Source organism: Mustela erminea, chromosome 6, assembly GCF_009829155.1.
Source record: "Mustela erminea isolate mMusErm1 chromosome 6, mMusErm1.Pri, whole genome shotgun sequence".
Classification (NCBI taxonomy): Eukaryota; Metazoa; Chordata; class Mammalia; order Carnivora; family Mustelidae; genus Mustela; species Mustela erminea.
Window position 1 is genome coordinate 32,722,284 of NC_045619.1, and position 16,910 is coordinate 32,739,193.

The window sequence follows — 16,910 nt, forward strand, 5'->3', positions numbered from 1 at the left end:
AACCAATATTTACTATTATTATTTTAGTGGTGTTTCACTTTTAATATCACTTAGTTTAAGCTTTATTACACAAAACTTTTGAGATACTACTTAACATTCAGAGGGTAAAATGCACCTCTATCCTTTTACTTTTTATTTTTTATTAGAACACTTAAAAATACAGACGGCTGCTCTGTCCAAGTTGAAAGCTCCACTGTACAGTTGTCTACACTATAATTTTTCTCAACTTGACTCTTTTAATCTCACAGGGTAGTTCTGCAAAAAAAATGCAAAGTAATTACAAAATTCAGATTTCTAGATGTTATAATTGCATAAATCTTTTCCTTTAATGTCTATTCTGGGAAATACCTTTTATAAATAACTGCTATTTAATAAACATATTTAAAAAATAAAATTCCCCCCAGATCCTAACTAATTAATTATGTAAATTGGTCCTAGCATATTTGAGGGGCAGTATTTCCAGTTTGCTATCCTCCAGTAGCTCAACATCACTCTCATTCCCCTTTCAGCCAAAATTATAGTCAGAGATGAGCATTTCAATTTGCAGCTGACAGTTTAGGGTTAAGATATGATTCCAGGTAACAGAAGCCAATGAGAGTACACCCAGTTGATGTTTGTGACATCATCTTCCAGTCGGAGTACATAGAACAGCTGAGGTAGCGTTCAGTTTCAGCCCCAGTGCCATTATGATGGATGTTTACATCTCTTCATTGAGAGCCAATTATCCCGCTTTTGTGTGAGGCCCAAGGATCACTCCTGCTGCCAGGCTGCACAGAGCCCTGTTGGATGTGGCTGAACGAATTGTTTTCCCTGTCTCTGGTAAGAGCCTTTTCTGTTTTACCTTCTCTTTCAAAATAAAGGTAGCTGAGTCTGACAGAGGCAACAGTGTAAGAAACTGGTGTCAGGGTCGAACAGGATTACCAGCCGGTAAGCTTTTAATCAGAGCAGTGTTTAGCATTATTAACAGGCAATGTGGGTTTAGCAAAATGAATTGGAAAAGAGCATGCTAACGTTTACCTGGCAAACTCATTTGCAGTAGAAAATGAATGGCAGGTAAATTCAGCTTTTCTTTAGAAAAGGAAAGTAACTGCTGTTATAGGATCATTATTTTGAAAGTGTGTGTGTTTTTTTAAAGACATGTGAATATGTATACCACTCTGTTCCATTTCTTTATATTTTGCTACTAGTAGCAAAGAGTAGAAATGGTCAACCCCAAGTAGTGTTGCTATAAATTTAAAATGAGTCAAAGTTTCTAATTGTTAAATGGTAGTTCTTTGGGACAGTTTTCCAAAGTTGTATCTATACAGGAAAAAAAAGAAGAAAAAAAAATTCACCAAGTGAGCAAAGGCTTTAGTTTCTGAAATGAAGTTGTAGTACTTTGTACTGACATTTACCATTTTTAATCTAAGGAAATGATAACAGCAAATTGTTTTAAGGAACAGTGTGGGGATTTTTTTTTTTCTGGAATTAAGAGATGTTAAAATCATTTATTGAACTAAGTGCTTTTGAATGCATAGAAAAATACTGTTTATGTATTATGTTTGTAGAATATTAAACTCTAAAAATAAAGCTTTCAATTAACTAATCATTTATTAGTAGTGATACCCCTGAGGATCCTTCCACTTATAGCAAAACAATATATTTACAGCTGTTGAATTGCTGTGGATCTAGGAGATTGATTCTGACAGAGATCCTGAAAAATCAGATACAATAAAAGCTTTTAATTGATGGAAGATAAGATGTGCACATGCTACCAAATGAAGAATTCAAATACACTTTAAACTCCTCAACTATTGTTTATCATCACAGTACAAAGTAGCAGACTGTCGTTATTTTGAAGTTGGAGGCAGTTATTTATGAAACAAAGACCCAGGAAATTGTAAATAGCTGGTATTTAATTTAACCTCTTATCATAATAGCATCACTATCTCTTCTAAGGTAATAAAACTTTTGACTAATGACTTATCCATCAGGCTTCGATATGCTCATGTTTTTCAGATGGACTTTTACTCTACTTTAACACAGAATATTTTCTGCCTGTGCAAACCAGTAATTTGGATAATTAGAAATCAGGGCTTAGAGGGGCTTGAGTTATACCTACAGACAGCAGGGATTTCTCAGCTCTGTCACACTTCTGCATCTTTTGCTAGCCCAGTCCTGTTTGGCAGAGCTTGACATTACTGTCGTTCGACTTGTCTCTTTCAGTCAATTCAGGTCTGAACAAAACTGAGTTGATAGGAAGTGTCAGATGTGTGTATTAATGGAATCTAAAGAATTGAGCTCGTTGTTTCAGACAGAACTCTACCTCATCCACCAAACCCCAAAAGCTTACAAATATGCCCCTGGAGTTAATTTTTCACAGGGAGACTTCGGTTGATTATTCTGTGAATTTCAAAATCTAAGTGTGGGAATCCCAAAGTTTTGATAATGTGAAATGTGAAAGCATAATGATTCACCACTTTGAAATAAATTTTTCCCCCTTGAGTACTTTAAATTGGAGTTGAATAACCCAAAGGTTTTTCACAGGTAATCAATCTTGACTAAGGGAAAACGTTTGTTTCCCAACAATTAATTCTCTAAAAATCTATTTATATCATTCTGTCAACAAGGAAGAAAATCTTACTCAGCCAGTGAACAGTCTAAACATTTAAAATTGTGTATTCTGCTGAATCCTTCCCTCAGTGTTAGTGTCTCTGATGACACATGTACTGCTTTGGTAGTTAGAATTGCTCATTTCCTTGTTTTTCTCTGAATGACTTTGTACGACATGGATGTACATGATATGATCTACCTGGCTGGTTCACTTTCTTGACAGAAAGGATTGTTTTTCATTTTATATTTTTAAAAGGAGGAGATCAGTAGGATCATAACCATTCCCCATGCCACAAACTCCCTGGAAAGAATGAAAAATGCATGAAGGTATATGAACTGCTCTGTTCCTTGCATCCTTTTTAACACATATGGCTTTTGTCTGAGTTAAATAATCATCTTTTTTTTTTCTTTTCCATTTTTCTTCTCTATATTATCTTATCCAGTTCTTTGTGTGTGGTGGACCAAGTTAAATGTTACTAGGTGCCAGGTTTTACAGGTCTGGAGATGGAAACACTGCACAGGGATAGAAAGATGCTTATTACCTCTTCTGAAGTTCTCTGTGTTTCCCAGAGGCTGAAGCAGTTATATATAATGTTTCTTTTTGAAAATAATTCTTCAAATCCTATTATTACCTGTTCCAAAATAATACTGTTTTTTCCCCCTCTTGTGTACCTTAATGCTCTCCTAGAAATTAATTTATTTAAGCAACTTCATTAGCTGCTTTTAATTATGGAATACATGGATACCATTTCGGTTTCTACTTTCTTACCTGAAGTACTTGGACATGTCATGAATTCTTTACTTGCCTTAGAAGTTCTGAACTTTCATGGCCAACTTTTTAGTGAAGACAAAAATATAGTAACCATGTGTCATCTTAGCTTGGATTTATATTAATATGAAAATGCTTGGATATTTAGGTGTATATTTTGTGTACATAAACAGGTTCATATCTACTTTAAAATTTAAAAAGTGTTTTCATGGACATAATATCATTCACTCTCAACAAATAGTCTGTGATAAAGAAATTCATATTATGTTGCAAAGCAAATAGAGACTAATAGTTTTTAACTTGTTGCCAAAGATCACCTAGCTTATACCATCAGTAAATGGAACATTCATGAGTCAGAAAATGTTTTTCAAATTTTAATGAATTCATTAATTAAATCAGTTCATCAATCAACCTTCCTCTCTTTCTTCCTTCTTCCCTCCAAATACTTGAATACTTATGATTTTTTTTTTTTTGACTACTCTTTGCCAAGCTCTCATCTAGGTTCTTGGGATTTATTTATAATTGGGCCATATAAAAGATCCTTATTTTGTGAATATTACATTATTTTCTTTATTGGAAGACTCTCATCTTTAAATTACTAAAAATATAGAATGTATTTCAAGGTGTGGCAAATAAAACAGAGAACTTACTAATAAATAAGAAACATGAGTTAAGAGATGTATTTATTTGCATATCTTGTGTTTCCATGAATCTTTAAGTTCTCAGGTATATTCTAACCTAAAATACATTTATAAATACTTTACATTTGGGTATTATGAAAATTTCTAACAATTATTTTATAACTTTTATTTGATTCTGAATGTGATCCCTCTGCTTTACAGAAAATAAAATGCTGAACTTGAAATGGATTGCAAAAAATCATTTTGGGACAAAATTTACCTTGTATCTGTAGTGTACATTTGAGGAATCTAGCTTTATATTTATCCCCTATCTTCTATAAAGTCCTTGATAGTCATAATGCATTGAGTTTACAGTTGCTTGGTTTTAGGGTGGGTTTTGGTAGGAATAAATAGGATGAGTGAAAAACAGTTGATTTTTATTTTCTTTTAATTAAAATACTTAACAATAGTTTCCAAATGACAACAGTTTGAATTTGAATAAAGCAAATGAGATAATCTGGCATCTAACACCATTTTTTTTCAGTAGTTTGGCACAGCCTAGAATAGTTGAATTAAAAGTGATATTTACTACCCACTGAATTTATTTACAGAGGTCGAATGATTTAAAAGGGAAAATAAAACAGAAGAAGAATAGCCTGAAATCTAACCTCCTCAGGGAAAATCAATCTGTACATAGAACCTATCAGTTGAAGATAAACCATTTTAGATGGTATCATTTAATTAGCCGCGGAGGAATCTATCTAGTGACATACATATAAATTGTGAAACAATTCAAAGTTGCTTGCGCACACTTGATCTGGCACAAAATATTTTACTTTTCTAATATTGCATAATAATCACATTATATCCCTGGACTTAGTCCCTTTACTAATGACCATTTGAGATGCGCGGAATGAGGGTGTAAATTTAGAATGCAATAATTAAGCATATGAATTAGCGACATTCAAGGGAAATTAAGCTGTGGACACTGTGCCAAAAAGTTTTACAAGATACTAGGCCTTGAATTTAACTAATTCTACCTTATACTATTCCAGAATTAATTTGGTAAGTTTGTGATAAAGTATGAACTAACATCAAGACTGCATTTTTTAAACGCACACTTCTACCAAAAGCAGATTGGTTATTCTATGATACTGATTTCATGACAAGGAACAGAGAGCATTGTATAAAGACAGCTTGGTCACAGTCTTCATTCAGAAGTGACTCTCTACCTCTGTGCCTTGACATACTGTAAAACTCTCAGAGGTGTACCTTAGCGTTTGAATCAATATGAAAAAAATGTAATTTTGCTAAAACAGAACATGTGTATTGGTACTGCCAAATCAGATGAAATACTGAGCTGGGTGAAATTTATAATGGGTAGAACATGATAAAATCTGCTGTGATTGGTCGGCCTGGTGTAAAGTTAAGTTCTAACAACTTTTCCCACTTTAAGTGTGTAAGACTATTATTGGAAGAGCAATACTTCTATTCTGTAGAGCAATGAATACCCGATGCCTTCAAAGACACTCTTTCCTTCGATTTTTTGCTTGTTTGTTTACCTGCACTGTGGGAAGAATATGGTTTCTGAGACCAGATTACCTGAGTCCAGTTTTTTGCCCCACCCTTTTCAGGCCTTAATTTCTTCATCTAAAAACTGGGAGGAAAAAAAGCAACTCCCTCATAGGTTTTTTGTGAAAATTTCATGAGCCAATCTTGGAAATACTGAGAACAGTGTCTGGCATATAGTAATTTCACAGATACTGGCTCAGTATTGTGTGTGTGTGTGTGTGTGTGCGTGCGTGTGTGTGTGTGTGCGTGCGTGCGTGCGTGTGTGTGTGTTTTAATTGACTCAGGAGTTTAACTGAAAACCAGCATTTACAAACAGAGGAACTTTGGTATGGCACAAACACAGTATCTTTGGTAACCACTCATATTAATTACTCTTTAAAATTTGACACTGACCAGGAGATTTTAGTACTAGATATAACCTTATCACTTACTGCATATAAGATGTCTGATGTCTGATATGTCCTAGACATCATATTTTTTGATGTGAAAAATGAATTGAATTAAAAATGGATTAAACCACTTTTAGGAGTACTTTCAAATTTTAAAATTATAGGGCATGGTCTTTCTTTACATAAAAAATGTACATGTATCTATAATACATATATATACATAAATATGTGTGATTCAAATGAAAAGTCCAATAGCTTTATTTTTATGTTTTACTCTATTTCAATGTCATCACTTTTTATTCCATTATTTTATATGAGTTGACGAGAATTTGAAACTTGTAGTTTTAAAATAGTTATAAATGTCCTCATGCATGTAGAGATCAACATTTTCAGGCTTTCCAACAACTAGCTCATTGCCTGACATGAGTGAGGAAGTGGTTATAGAATTGGACTAAAGTCCTTCTCTAGCTAATGCTGTTCTGTGTCCCTAACATATACTGAAAGGCAAAATAAGAGTGTTTTGATTTTTAAAACGTGTGTGTGTGTGTGTGGTTTGTTTTGTTTTGTTTTAATCAAGCATCTACCACATACCCAACCTTACATCAAGAGATACAAATAGAAAAGGATAAATTAGTCTCTTCTTCACAGTTTACAGTCTCATAGAATCAAGGTGTTAACATATGTGTAAAACATAAAAGAACAGCCCAATTGTTTTACTAAAGTGTTTTTCTCTCTACTTCTAAATTCCACAAATTATTTAGAAAATAGGCACATAGTTACTAGTACTTAGGACATGCCAGCAATGAATAAACCCCAGTGCTGGTCTCAAAGGGTTCATGGTCTAGAGACCAACACAAACTTGAACATAAATAATTAGAATACATTGTGATAAGTCTTGTATTAGAGGAAAGCACAGAATGTGGAGGGAACATAGACAAGGATTGACTTATTCTACCTGTAAAAATGAGAAAGTTATCCTAATGAAGCTGTCATAGCTGAGTTTTTTAAAATGGGTAGGGAATTTCCCAGGTGTAGAACAGTAAAAGATATTTTAGGCAGAGGTGCCTCCGTTAAGTATAAAGTTAAAATGGGAGGAGAAAGCACAGTGTATTCAGGTAAGCCCAGTGTTTAATATGACTGGAGGCAGGGATGAGGGGGAACTGAAATGAACACCAAATATCAGAACAGATGCTGGTTGTAAAGAACCAGTAGGGACAACCTGGTCCTAACTGCGTAACTATAAGCCTTGGATGGAAGGTTAAATTGAGGCTTTTTTTCTAAATTTAAATACTGTGGAAGACATGTGATTAGATACATCACTGTGATTTTGAGTAAATGTGAAATGCTTTTTAAAAGGAATAGGAAACAAGATTACCTAAGACTATTTAAAGCAGTTTGACCTATCAAAGGAGAAAGAAGGCCAAGAAAATTCACTTCATTAAATTTCAAATAGTGTTAAATTCCCCATTCTATTAATTTATTTTAAATGATGGATAATATTCAATGAGGTGACTAATTAATTACTCAAGGATACAGAAGAGAATCATACATGACAGAATTGAGCAGAATATCAGAGTTGGGGAAAGAATCTTCGACGAGGTGGTGATTCACTTTTGATGATCTTGACCAGACCTCAGCTAAAGAATAGGAAATATTTATTCCCGAATGACCTAATGTTTCAGTGTTGGGGTAGGATCTGCTGGAAGATCCAGGTGATTGAACGCCTTCCTTAAAAGATGATTCCATTCATTGTAGTTTTTTGTTTTGTTTTGTTTTTTTAGATTTTATTTATTTGTTTGACAGAGAGAGAGAGAGAGATCACAAGTAGGCAGAGAGGCAGGCAGAGAGAGAGGGAGAAGTAGGCTCCCTGATGAGCAGGGAGCCCGATGTGGGGCTCGATCACAGGACCCTGAGATCATGACCTGAGTTGAAGGCAGAGGCTTAACCCGCTGAGCCACCCAGGTGCCCCATTGTAGTTATTTTTTAAATTGTTTGAACAACATTATATAGAAGCTATTTACTTAAAAACTATTTCAAAAGAAAAATGAAGCACCATTCCATTCCCTTTTTGCTATACTTTAGGTGGAATGTGATATATGTAAAACACAAATTAGTAATGGGGGAATGAAGGAGAGAAAGAAGTACTGAGCATTAAAAAAGACTACACTAATTAGTTTCACAGTGGTCCCATAAGACTGCCCCAAAACCTGTTATTCTAAGTTTATTCATTTATAGAATAATGGTGAGTATCCAGTATGGAGAAAGAGATTGCATCCAGTGGGAGCATAATTAGGTTTTCTCTATAGCCTCCCACACTTACAATGTTAGAGGAACTCTGGTAGGTGATGGAGATACAGAGATAAGTTTGGTGTTCACGTTCAATCTGGAATATGGGTGCCATGGTGGGACACCAGAGATAATAGCATAAGTCACCCCAGGAAAGGCAAGACAGTTGTCTGCCTGCTTCTAGGAGAACTCCTTCCAGCTTGGCTGGATATTTAATGTTAACTCTCAGAGCAATGTCACATAAAGGGATGCAAGTGATCACTTTAGATTAAGAAGAAGGAATGCTTTTGGAGGTAGGAAATAGATAAGAACTGTGAGGCATTAGAAAAGCGGAAATCCAGGAAAGCAAACATTTTAGGGAAAGTAGGGGTGTGGGAGTATAACAAAAATATCCGGTAGCATACAGGATTGTGAGAGTTAATCATGGAGAGTATGAAAACTAATTATAGAGAAGATTTTATTCCCTTGAAGTCAAGGATTCTGCCCAATTCTTTGAATACCCATTCAAAGAAAAGCATTTGGCAGATGCTTGTAAAATGAATGCCTGAGGAAAGGAAAGAAGCAAAGAAACTGGTTTTCTTTCTCTTTATATATACTTTGGATATATTAAGTTTGAGATGCTATTGGACGTATAAGACTGGAATTGAGATATTTAGTGACCATCTTCAAATTGTTGCCATTCAAAAACAATGTGAAGGACATCGATCAAAGAAGTGTTAGGGAATTCTATTATTTACAGGTTGTGAAGAGGAAGCTGAACTACACAAAGGACATTCAGAATGAGAGGCTTTTGGTTCAGAGAATGAAATCAAAACTCTTAGAACTGCCTCATCTTTAGATCAGGAAGGAAAAGATGGTGCTAAGAGTGGGAAATTCATGTAAACCTGTATGTAGGAAGAATACATTCCTTTTTTCACTTTCTCTATAGCCTCTTTTCATTCCCTTTTCACCTAAAACTCTTCAGGAGATTTCTATTACTTGTAAGATGACAAAATTAATATCAATACAGTTTACAAGAGCCAGCATGTTTGGTCTGTACATTCCAACATCATTTGACTTCTTTTCATCTCTCTTATAATCTTTTCTCTGTCCCACTCCCAAGACTTAACTCACACCATTCCTTCTAGTTAGTAGGTTCTTCTGATCCTTCTTCACATATTTAACTCCTATTCATCACGTAAATCTCAGTTAAAGAGGTGCATCTTTGCAGAAGTCCTCCTTGACCTCCTTGACCAGGTAAAATCTTCCTCTGACAGGCTCCTAAAACAATACTTAACACCTGCAAAAGTTACAGTTGGAGGACTTCTTGGTTGACGAAGTTGTTAATTCCAGTCTTCCTCACTAGACTTTAGTCTTCATGAAACTAACTGCAGAGTCTGTTCTCTGTTACCAGTGAATCTTCAACATCAAGACTAATGTCTAGGGGCACCTGGGTGGTGGTTGGTTAACTGTCTGCCTTCAGTTCAGGTCATAAATACCAGTGTTCTGGGATAGAGCCCCACATTGGGCTCCTTGCTCAGCAGGGAGACTGCTTCTCCCTCTCCCTCTGCCTGGCTGCTTGTGTTCTCTCTGTCAAATAAATAAATAAAATCTTTTAAAAAAGAAAGAAGAAAAAAAAAGAAAAGAAAGAAAATGCTTATTTAAAAAAAGAATAATGTCTAAAGTATGGATAGCAGCTAAATAAAAGGTGCAGGCGAATAGAAGCTGGTTAAAATATATTAGCACCAGGGAAAATCAAAAGAACTGAGACACTAGTGCATCTTAATTATAGAGAGAAAAATTGAATGGGCTTTCCTAGAGTATTAAAATACTTGCCCTTTGCTGTAGCCTCGTTATCAGTAATATGTGAATGACTCCATAGCTAAGTATAATATTTGAAGCATATCCAGTAAGATTATAGGTTGTGCACTTTTGAATTATGTACAAAGCAACAAAAATACTATCGATGTCTACTTATACATTTTGATATAAATATAGCAAGGGTCCTATTAGCATACAGGTAGTTGGGTATGAAGAGGTATAGACTTGATAAAGGGTATAGAAACCAAGTGAACATACATAAAACTTGTGCCAGGTACAACTGATGTTACTGAAACTAGAAAGAATGTAATTGAGAATGTGGGGGTCAGCCATATGAGAGGCAGGAAAAAAGCCTCAAAATATAGGAAGAAAGAAAACTGAACTTTAAATTGAAGGGAAGGTCACTGGTGGCCTTAAAGAAAGTAGTTTGAGATGCTGGACAGCGAGGAATCTAGCAGGAAATTGATTTTTAGGAATTGAAACCATGTTCAAGCAATTTAGAACCAAAAAGAAATAAAGACCTATTGGGTGGAACTGTCAGACAATGACTCCTTCATAAACAGAAAGACTATTCTTAGTGGATGGATGGATGAAATATTAAGTAACATTTACCCTATTAAATTGATCTTCATAACAAGTAGGAAATGTATTTATCATAAATAACGAGATGCTTGGTATCTTGTCATTACACTTAAGATAGCATCATGATTTTTTTTTTTTTTAGAAAGGAGAGCAATATAGCCAGAAATGTACAAAATTGTGGTGTTATTTACTCAGCAGTTAATTTATTCTCATACAAGGGATTCTGTTTCAGTTGAAGTCATTTATAAGCATCTTTAAAGTTAATAAGCAGCTCTTGCTTTGTAAGCAAATAAACAAATGGACCTCCTAACATTAAGAGTGGGACCCTCCAAAAGGCCACAAAATAATTTAAAGAAACAATGCTGTGCCAAGAAGTACTCATGGCCTGCTAAATAGAAGTGCTCCCATACCTTAAAATGTTGGAGACATTAACTGAAACCCCAAAAGAGAAAGATATACAATGGATATTGCTTAAAAAATCTGCATGTTTGAAGAGAATACTACACTATGATATACAATGATGAATTCAAAGTATGCATATAAACATCATGTATCTTTACATATGTAAAAATATACATGTAGCAATACAATTATTTGTTTTCAAAGCTGGGTCCACATCCAAGTATATATTCTGGTAGCTCTATGATAACTATAGAATTCTTCTTTAGAAGACACTTCTGATTTGCCTGGGGGGGGGGGAACCTCTTTAAATTAATTTATTTGTTCTTGTTGTTGGGAAGGGCAAGAAATCTTTAAATACTCTAGTCATGAGAGAAACGATATTCCTGTTTCCAAAATAGTCTGAGAAGAAGAAAAAAAGATGCATCAGAATTTGTCTGCTAACTCTAGCAGCTGACTTGGAAGGAGGAGTGTGATGCTCCATGGATTCAGAGAAAAGTGAGGTCAAAGAGGGTTTGAAATTAGAAAAGCTGCATGTAGCACTATGCCTAGGGGAATCCATGGCAACCTCCATGTGACAGAGATGTTCACACAGCAAGGTTTTGCAGTCAGGCTCTACTGATGAGGGCTGGACCCTGAGGCCAAGCTCAGGCACAGGGACCCAAAGCAATCTGGGGATGCTCATGTAACCAAAATATGACGAGGTCCCCAAAAGATGGCAAAGCGTGGTATCTGAGGTCTGAGAAGAGGGATGTAGGCAGAGGAACTGGCTTCAGAGACAAGATTCTAGTTCTCAAAAAGTCTAGGGAGGCAGAGCCTCAAGCGTGGAAACCTGGCTTGCTAATTGGGGACCAGGTATCTGGGCTCCACTTATCAGCAAGAAATCAAGCACTAGACAGATTCTGAGGTCAGAGAAGTTCCATAATCTGAAGTGGATTTGGACCTATTAGTTGGGTTCATAGCACTATTGATGAAGAATAGAGGCTGGCCCTGAAGCTCACTATGTGGTTTATTCATGTGAGTTATAGAGGAGGGTAAGAAAGTGGGGGCGAGGAGTGTGGGTTCTGAAGCCAGTCAGTGGCACGGAAGCTTCTGGTTTCCTCACCAACCAGTGGTATGACCATGGGCAAAGCACTTAACCTATCCATGTCTCAGTGGCCTCACCTGAGGGATGCCGTGAGGATCAAACAGGTTGATTGTTTAGCACAATGCCAATGCCCAGGATGTGCTGGGCACCCCCCGCTGTACCCTCTGACTGTGACTAACCTGCAAACTCCTCGCTTCAGTCCCGCTGCTCCTCAGACAGACCTCTGAGCGTTAGTCCATGCTCCCTCTGCTTGGAGCATCTGCAGTGTCGATTCCTTCGCATTCTTCATGTCTTAGTTCCGTTGTCATGCCTGGCGGGGTATGGGAACTCGTTCCTGGACCCTCTCCGAATGGGTGGGACGTCCCTCTTTTGCGCTCAGATGGCACCTGCTCTTTCCTTATCCTGTATTTTAATTGCCATTTCCTTCTCAGTGTTTCCCATTAGACCAGAAGCTCCATATGTTTTGGGAGTTCATGTATTTTTTCCACTGCTCTATCAGCAGTGCTGGCATAAAGAAGAAACTCATTAAATATTGATTAAATGAATATATGGTGAGAGGGCCCAGGCTTAGATCCCCTTGGAGAGCCATAATCTGAAAGGATTTCTCTGTTACAGCTTCATTTGAAAACTGGCCATTGGAGAGCCAGAACTTGAGGATCTGAGGTCCCTATCAGAAAGTGGCAATGAAAGCCACTCCGCTGTTAATCCCCGTCTGCCTCCTGCTGCAGGGGTGTCGGCAGGAACAGCTTTCATCTGGAGGGTATCTTGGGCAGCTCCTGAGCTGCTGTGGCTGTCACGGAGTCTCGCAGCAGAGTTGGTGTAGGCTTACCTGGAGATTGGTCTGTTGAATGACAGCCCAGTACCATCCAACAAGTCCTATGGTATGTGTGCTTCTGCTTGCGGGCGATGCAAGACAATGCCTTTCTGAATATTCAGAAACTCTTCCCTTACATGGCTTTTAGTTTAGTGGACTTATTTGTCTTTAGAATGAAAATGATAAATAAACTCCATCGGCAATGTTACCTGCTGGAACCAGGTTGGGGGCTTAAATACTACGGGAGTCTGAAATCTCAACGTAGAAGTCCCAGGGGTATGCTAGACTCCGGCCCCTCTTTCCTAATCCCACTGCATGGGCAACATAGGAGTTGTCTGTTGCTGTGTGGTGAATTAGCGCAAATGTAAATGCTTATAACAACAGATACGATCTCCTGGTTTCAACAGGTCAGTGACCTGTATCTAAGACACCACTTAGATAGATCTTTTGATCAGAGTTTCAAGAGGCTGCAATAAAGGTTTTTATCAAGCTGTGTTCCTTTCTGGAGTTCTGTCAGGCCCAGGTGGTGGCTGGTGGAATTCTGTTCCTTCTGGCTATGAAGCTGAGGTCCCTATTTTCTTGCCGGCTGTCAACTGGGGTTTGCTCTCAGTCCCTACGGGTTGTCACAGTTCCTTGCCAGGAGGCTCTCCCCAGACCCTCTCTCAACACAGCAGCTTGCTTCTTCAAAATCATCAGGGGAGTCTCTTGAGTGTGCTAAGACAGAGTCTTATATAACAGTATATTCGCAGGACTAACACCCCATATTCTTGTTGCTGGGAAAGGCAAGAAATCTTTAAATACTCTAGTCATGAGAGAAACAATATTCCCATATTCTACAGGCTCTGCATAAGTCACAGGTTCTACCCATACTTGAGGGAAGGAAATTATGCAAGGATGTGACTCATTAGGGGTCAACCTAGGTTGTGCGTACCACAGGGAGCGATCACAGGGTATTCTGAGACCTCTAAGAGATGGTTAGCCACTGTCTAACCATGTGTAGAGACTTTCTACAAAGCTCTCTAAACTTGCACGTGGCAGAGCTCACTGGGAAGAGCTAATTCTGAGTGAGGAAAGTGGATCTATCCCCAAGAGAAAATGACAGTTGGAGCCAGAAAGGTAGCCACCTGCTTCCTCCTAATCTCTCAACATGGAAAAACTGTAGCCACCCGAACTTCCTAGAGGTTAAGAGAGCTGAGGCAAGAGCTGTAGGGCTGACTGTCATTAGACATCTTGGATCAGGGACTCCTATTTTCAGCTCCCTCTTGATAAAAAGGAGAACATTGAGAGGGGTGGGCAGTGGAGTGGGGATAACTTCTGGGGTGCTGAGAGGCTACAGTCGGGAACACGGATTATTCCTTCCCCATTTCTTCGCCTCCCTCAGTCTCAGATGATGTGAGGGCAGGGTGGGCCAAGCAGATTCAGGTGAGGCTCAGGAACAGTGGTTTTGGTGGGACCAAACAAATAATTGCTCAGACAGAAGCAAAGCGCTTGTTGGCGCTGTCGGACCAGGCTAAGGTCAAGGCTGGCCAAGGTAATCTACTGGGTGTTGGGGTGACACTTTATACAGTGCTTTCCCTCAGATAATAGCCAGGCAGGTCTAAGGTCTGGGGGCAGCCCTGGATCAACTGCCACGAAGCACTCACTGTTGATTTTGACTGTCTTTTCCTCACGAGCCACTCTGGGAAAACGTGAGGACCAAGATAACTAAGCACAGTAATGGGTAATAAGACTTCACAAGTCCGTATCAATGATACGGATATCATTTAGTTATGGATATCTAAATGTAGATATATAAATGGTAGAGAAGCTATAGTCCCTTTTTACATGAGAATGCAGAGAACCAACTAGGAAGTGTAGAGAGAGACTGGGAGTTGGTAAATAGTCATTTGGCTTCTGTAATACTGAAGATCAGATCAAACAAGAATCATTAATAGATGCTAAATCTAGGGGGAAATTTTAAATGTGGAGCAGGATTTTTGCGTGGTTGTAAAGTGGCTCCCCAGAGATTGCCCCTTCGTTGCAAGGGGGGAGCAAAAATAATTATTACAGTGGAAAATCGGCCACACCTTGACTGTTACTTTAATTTTTAAATTAACATTACCAGTGAGAAACAGATGGATATTATGTGCCCTTAGATTTGATTCAGAGAGAACAGACTCTCCTATGTATTATTTCTGCTTAATGCATAATCTAAAACTAATCAGAAAACCTCAGACAAATCCAAAATGAGGAATATTCTATCTAAAAAAGGGGCAAGGAGAATTGTATTCTTCAGAATTATCAGTGGCATAGAAAAGCAAAGAAGTCTCCAGTATGATTTAGGTTAACAGCGACAAGAGAGAGAGATAATAACTAAATATGCTACTTCATCCTAGACTTTTTCCTATACTGGAAAGGTAAAAAAGCCCTAAAGAACATTTTTTTGGTCAATAGACAGCTGGAATGTGAACATGTATTATATATAAAGTATTATATCAATATTAGATTTGCTGAAGTTGAGAATGTAACTGTGGACATAGAAAAGAACATCATTCTTAGAAATTCAAAATAGGGGTCCCATCAGTTCCGCATCCAACTCTGGATTTCAGCTCAGGTCATGATCTCAGGGTCATGGAATTGGAGCCCTGTGTCAGGCTCCCCACTCAGGCCGTTTGTCCTCCTCCTTCGGTCCTTCCCCCTCCTCTCAATAAATCAATAAATAGGATCTTTGAGAAAAAGAAATTTATGATAAAACTATCTAGGAGTAAAAGGTCATGATGTGTGCAATTTCCTTCAAATGATAATAGAGAAACGTAGGTGGGGGGGGAGAAAACGAATGATAAATAGGGTAACATGTTTGGAATAGCTGTATCTGGGTTAAAAAGGTATGAATGTTCTTTATACTATTTTTATTCTTGGCTACTTTTATGTAAATTTAAAGTTACTTTCAAATGAAAAGTCTACAGAAAGAACTATCCAGTATATATACTTAGGTTTAAAAAATGTAATACAGTGTATTTATATTGTTCTCTCACTTGTTCAAAAATGAATATAAACACTAAGATATATACCCATTAATACGCATGAAAGGTACATGCAACAAGAAAATGTTATTGGCATTTGCTTCTGGGTCAGGAACTATATATCTAGATGGGAGAGAGACCTACTTTTCAACATAAAATCCTTTTGCAATTTTTGAATTAAAAAAAAAAGCATGGGGTACCTGGCTGGTTCAGTCGGTAGAGCATGAGACTTTTGATCTCAGGGTCATGAGTTCAAGCTCTATGTTGGGCATGGAGCTTACTTTAAAAAAAAAAAAAAAAAAAAGAACCCATGCATTTTTTAAGTGAAAAACAAAGATAGTTTAATTGTCTAATATATTATCACTGTCTTTACATTTGTCTAGGTCCTAGAGATATAATAAAAAGTTGAATTTTGAATTACATTCCTTCAAATAGCTCATGTTCTACTTGGAGAGAGAGGGATAAGATCTTTTAATCAATGAAGAAAGTAAGAGAACTAAGATGCTATTATTAAAATGAAATAAAGGGGGAAAAGTATGAAATCTTTGTTGTACATCTGAATCTCCCACAGATTTAATTACACCTCAACTAAAGCCTTTATACTTTATTTTTCTCACTTTTTAAGAGGCTGAGTAGTATTTTCCCACTACTTTCCACATAAGGACATTCTAAGGATTAACAAGATCCTTTATGGAAACTCGTGAACTTTATTTGGAGAGAATAGAAAATTAGTACAAATAGAATATTATGGTCAGCTTTGAAACATGCTCAAGTGAAGGAAGGAAGGAAGGAAGGAAAAAAAAAGAAGGAAAACAAACGAGGCCTTCTTAAAGTCTTAAAGATTTTTGCCAGCTCTCTGAAATTTCTGTGTAATTTGGCGTTTTATAGGAAATATAGTCATGTTCTTTCCTCCACAGGCTTCCATTAAGGCAAATTTTCATGTGATCAAAGCCAGATTTATTGAGACATCCAGAAGGGGATGACTTTGGGACGATTAC

The 16,910-nt window shown here is 37.2% G+C and overlaps 1 protein-coding gene across 13 annotated transcripts in view; it reads left to right on the top strand.

Moving 5' to 3' along the window:
- MGAT4C (MGAT4 family member C) overlaps positions 1 to 16,910 on the top strand; it is a 729,258-nt gene that overhangs the window by 495,152 nt on the left and 217,196 nt on the right. For 3 of the 13 annotated variants that reach the window (XM_032346845.1, XM_032346846.1, XM_032346848.1), the window contains exon 1: positions 748 to 819. The exons of 7 other annotated variants lie outside the window; for them this stretch is intronic. Coding sequence is in view for 1 of the 6 variants with exons in the window: in XM_032346832.1 (XP_032202723.1) it covers positions 787 to 819 (33 nt within the window). In the remaining 5 variants the exon portion in view is untranslated. Of the gene's footprint in view, positions 1 to 655; positions 820 to 16,910 lie in introns of those variants that run through there. 3 more of the 13 variants (XM_032346833.1, XM_032346834.1, XM_032346832.1) reach the window with 2 other exon arrangements.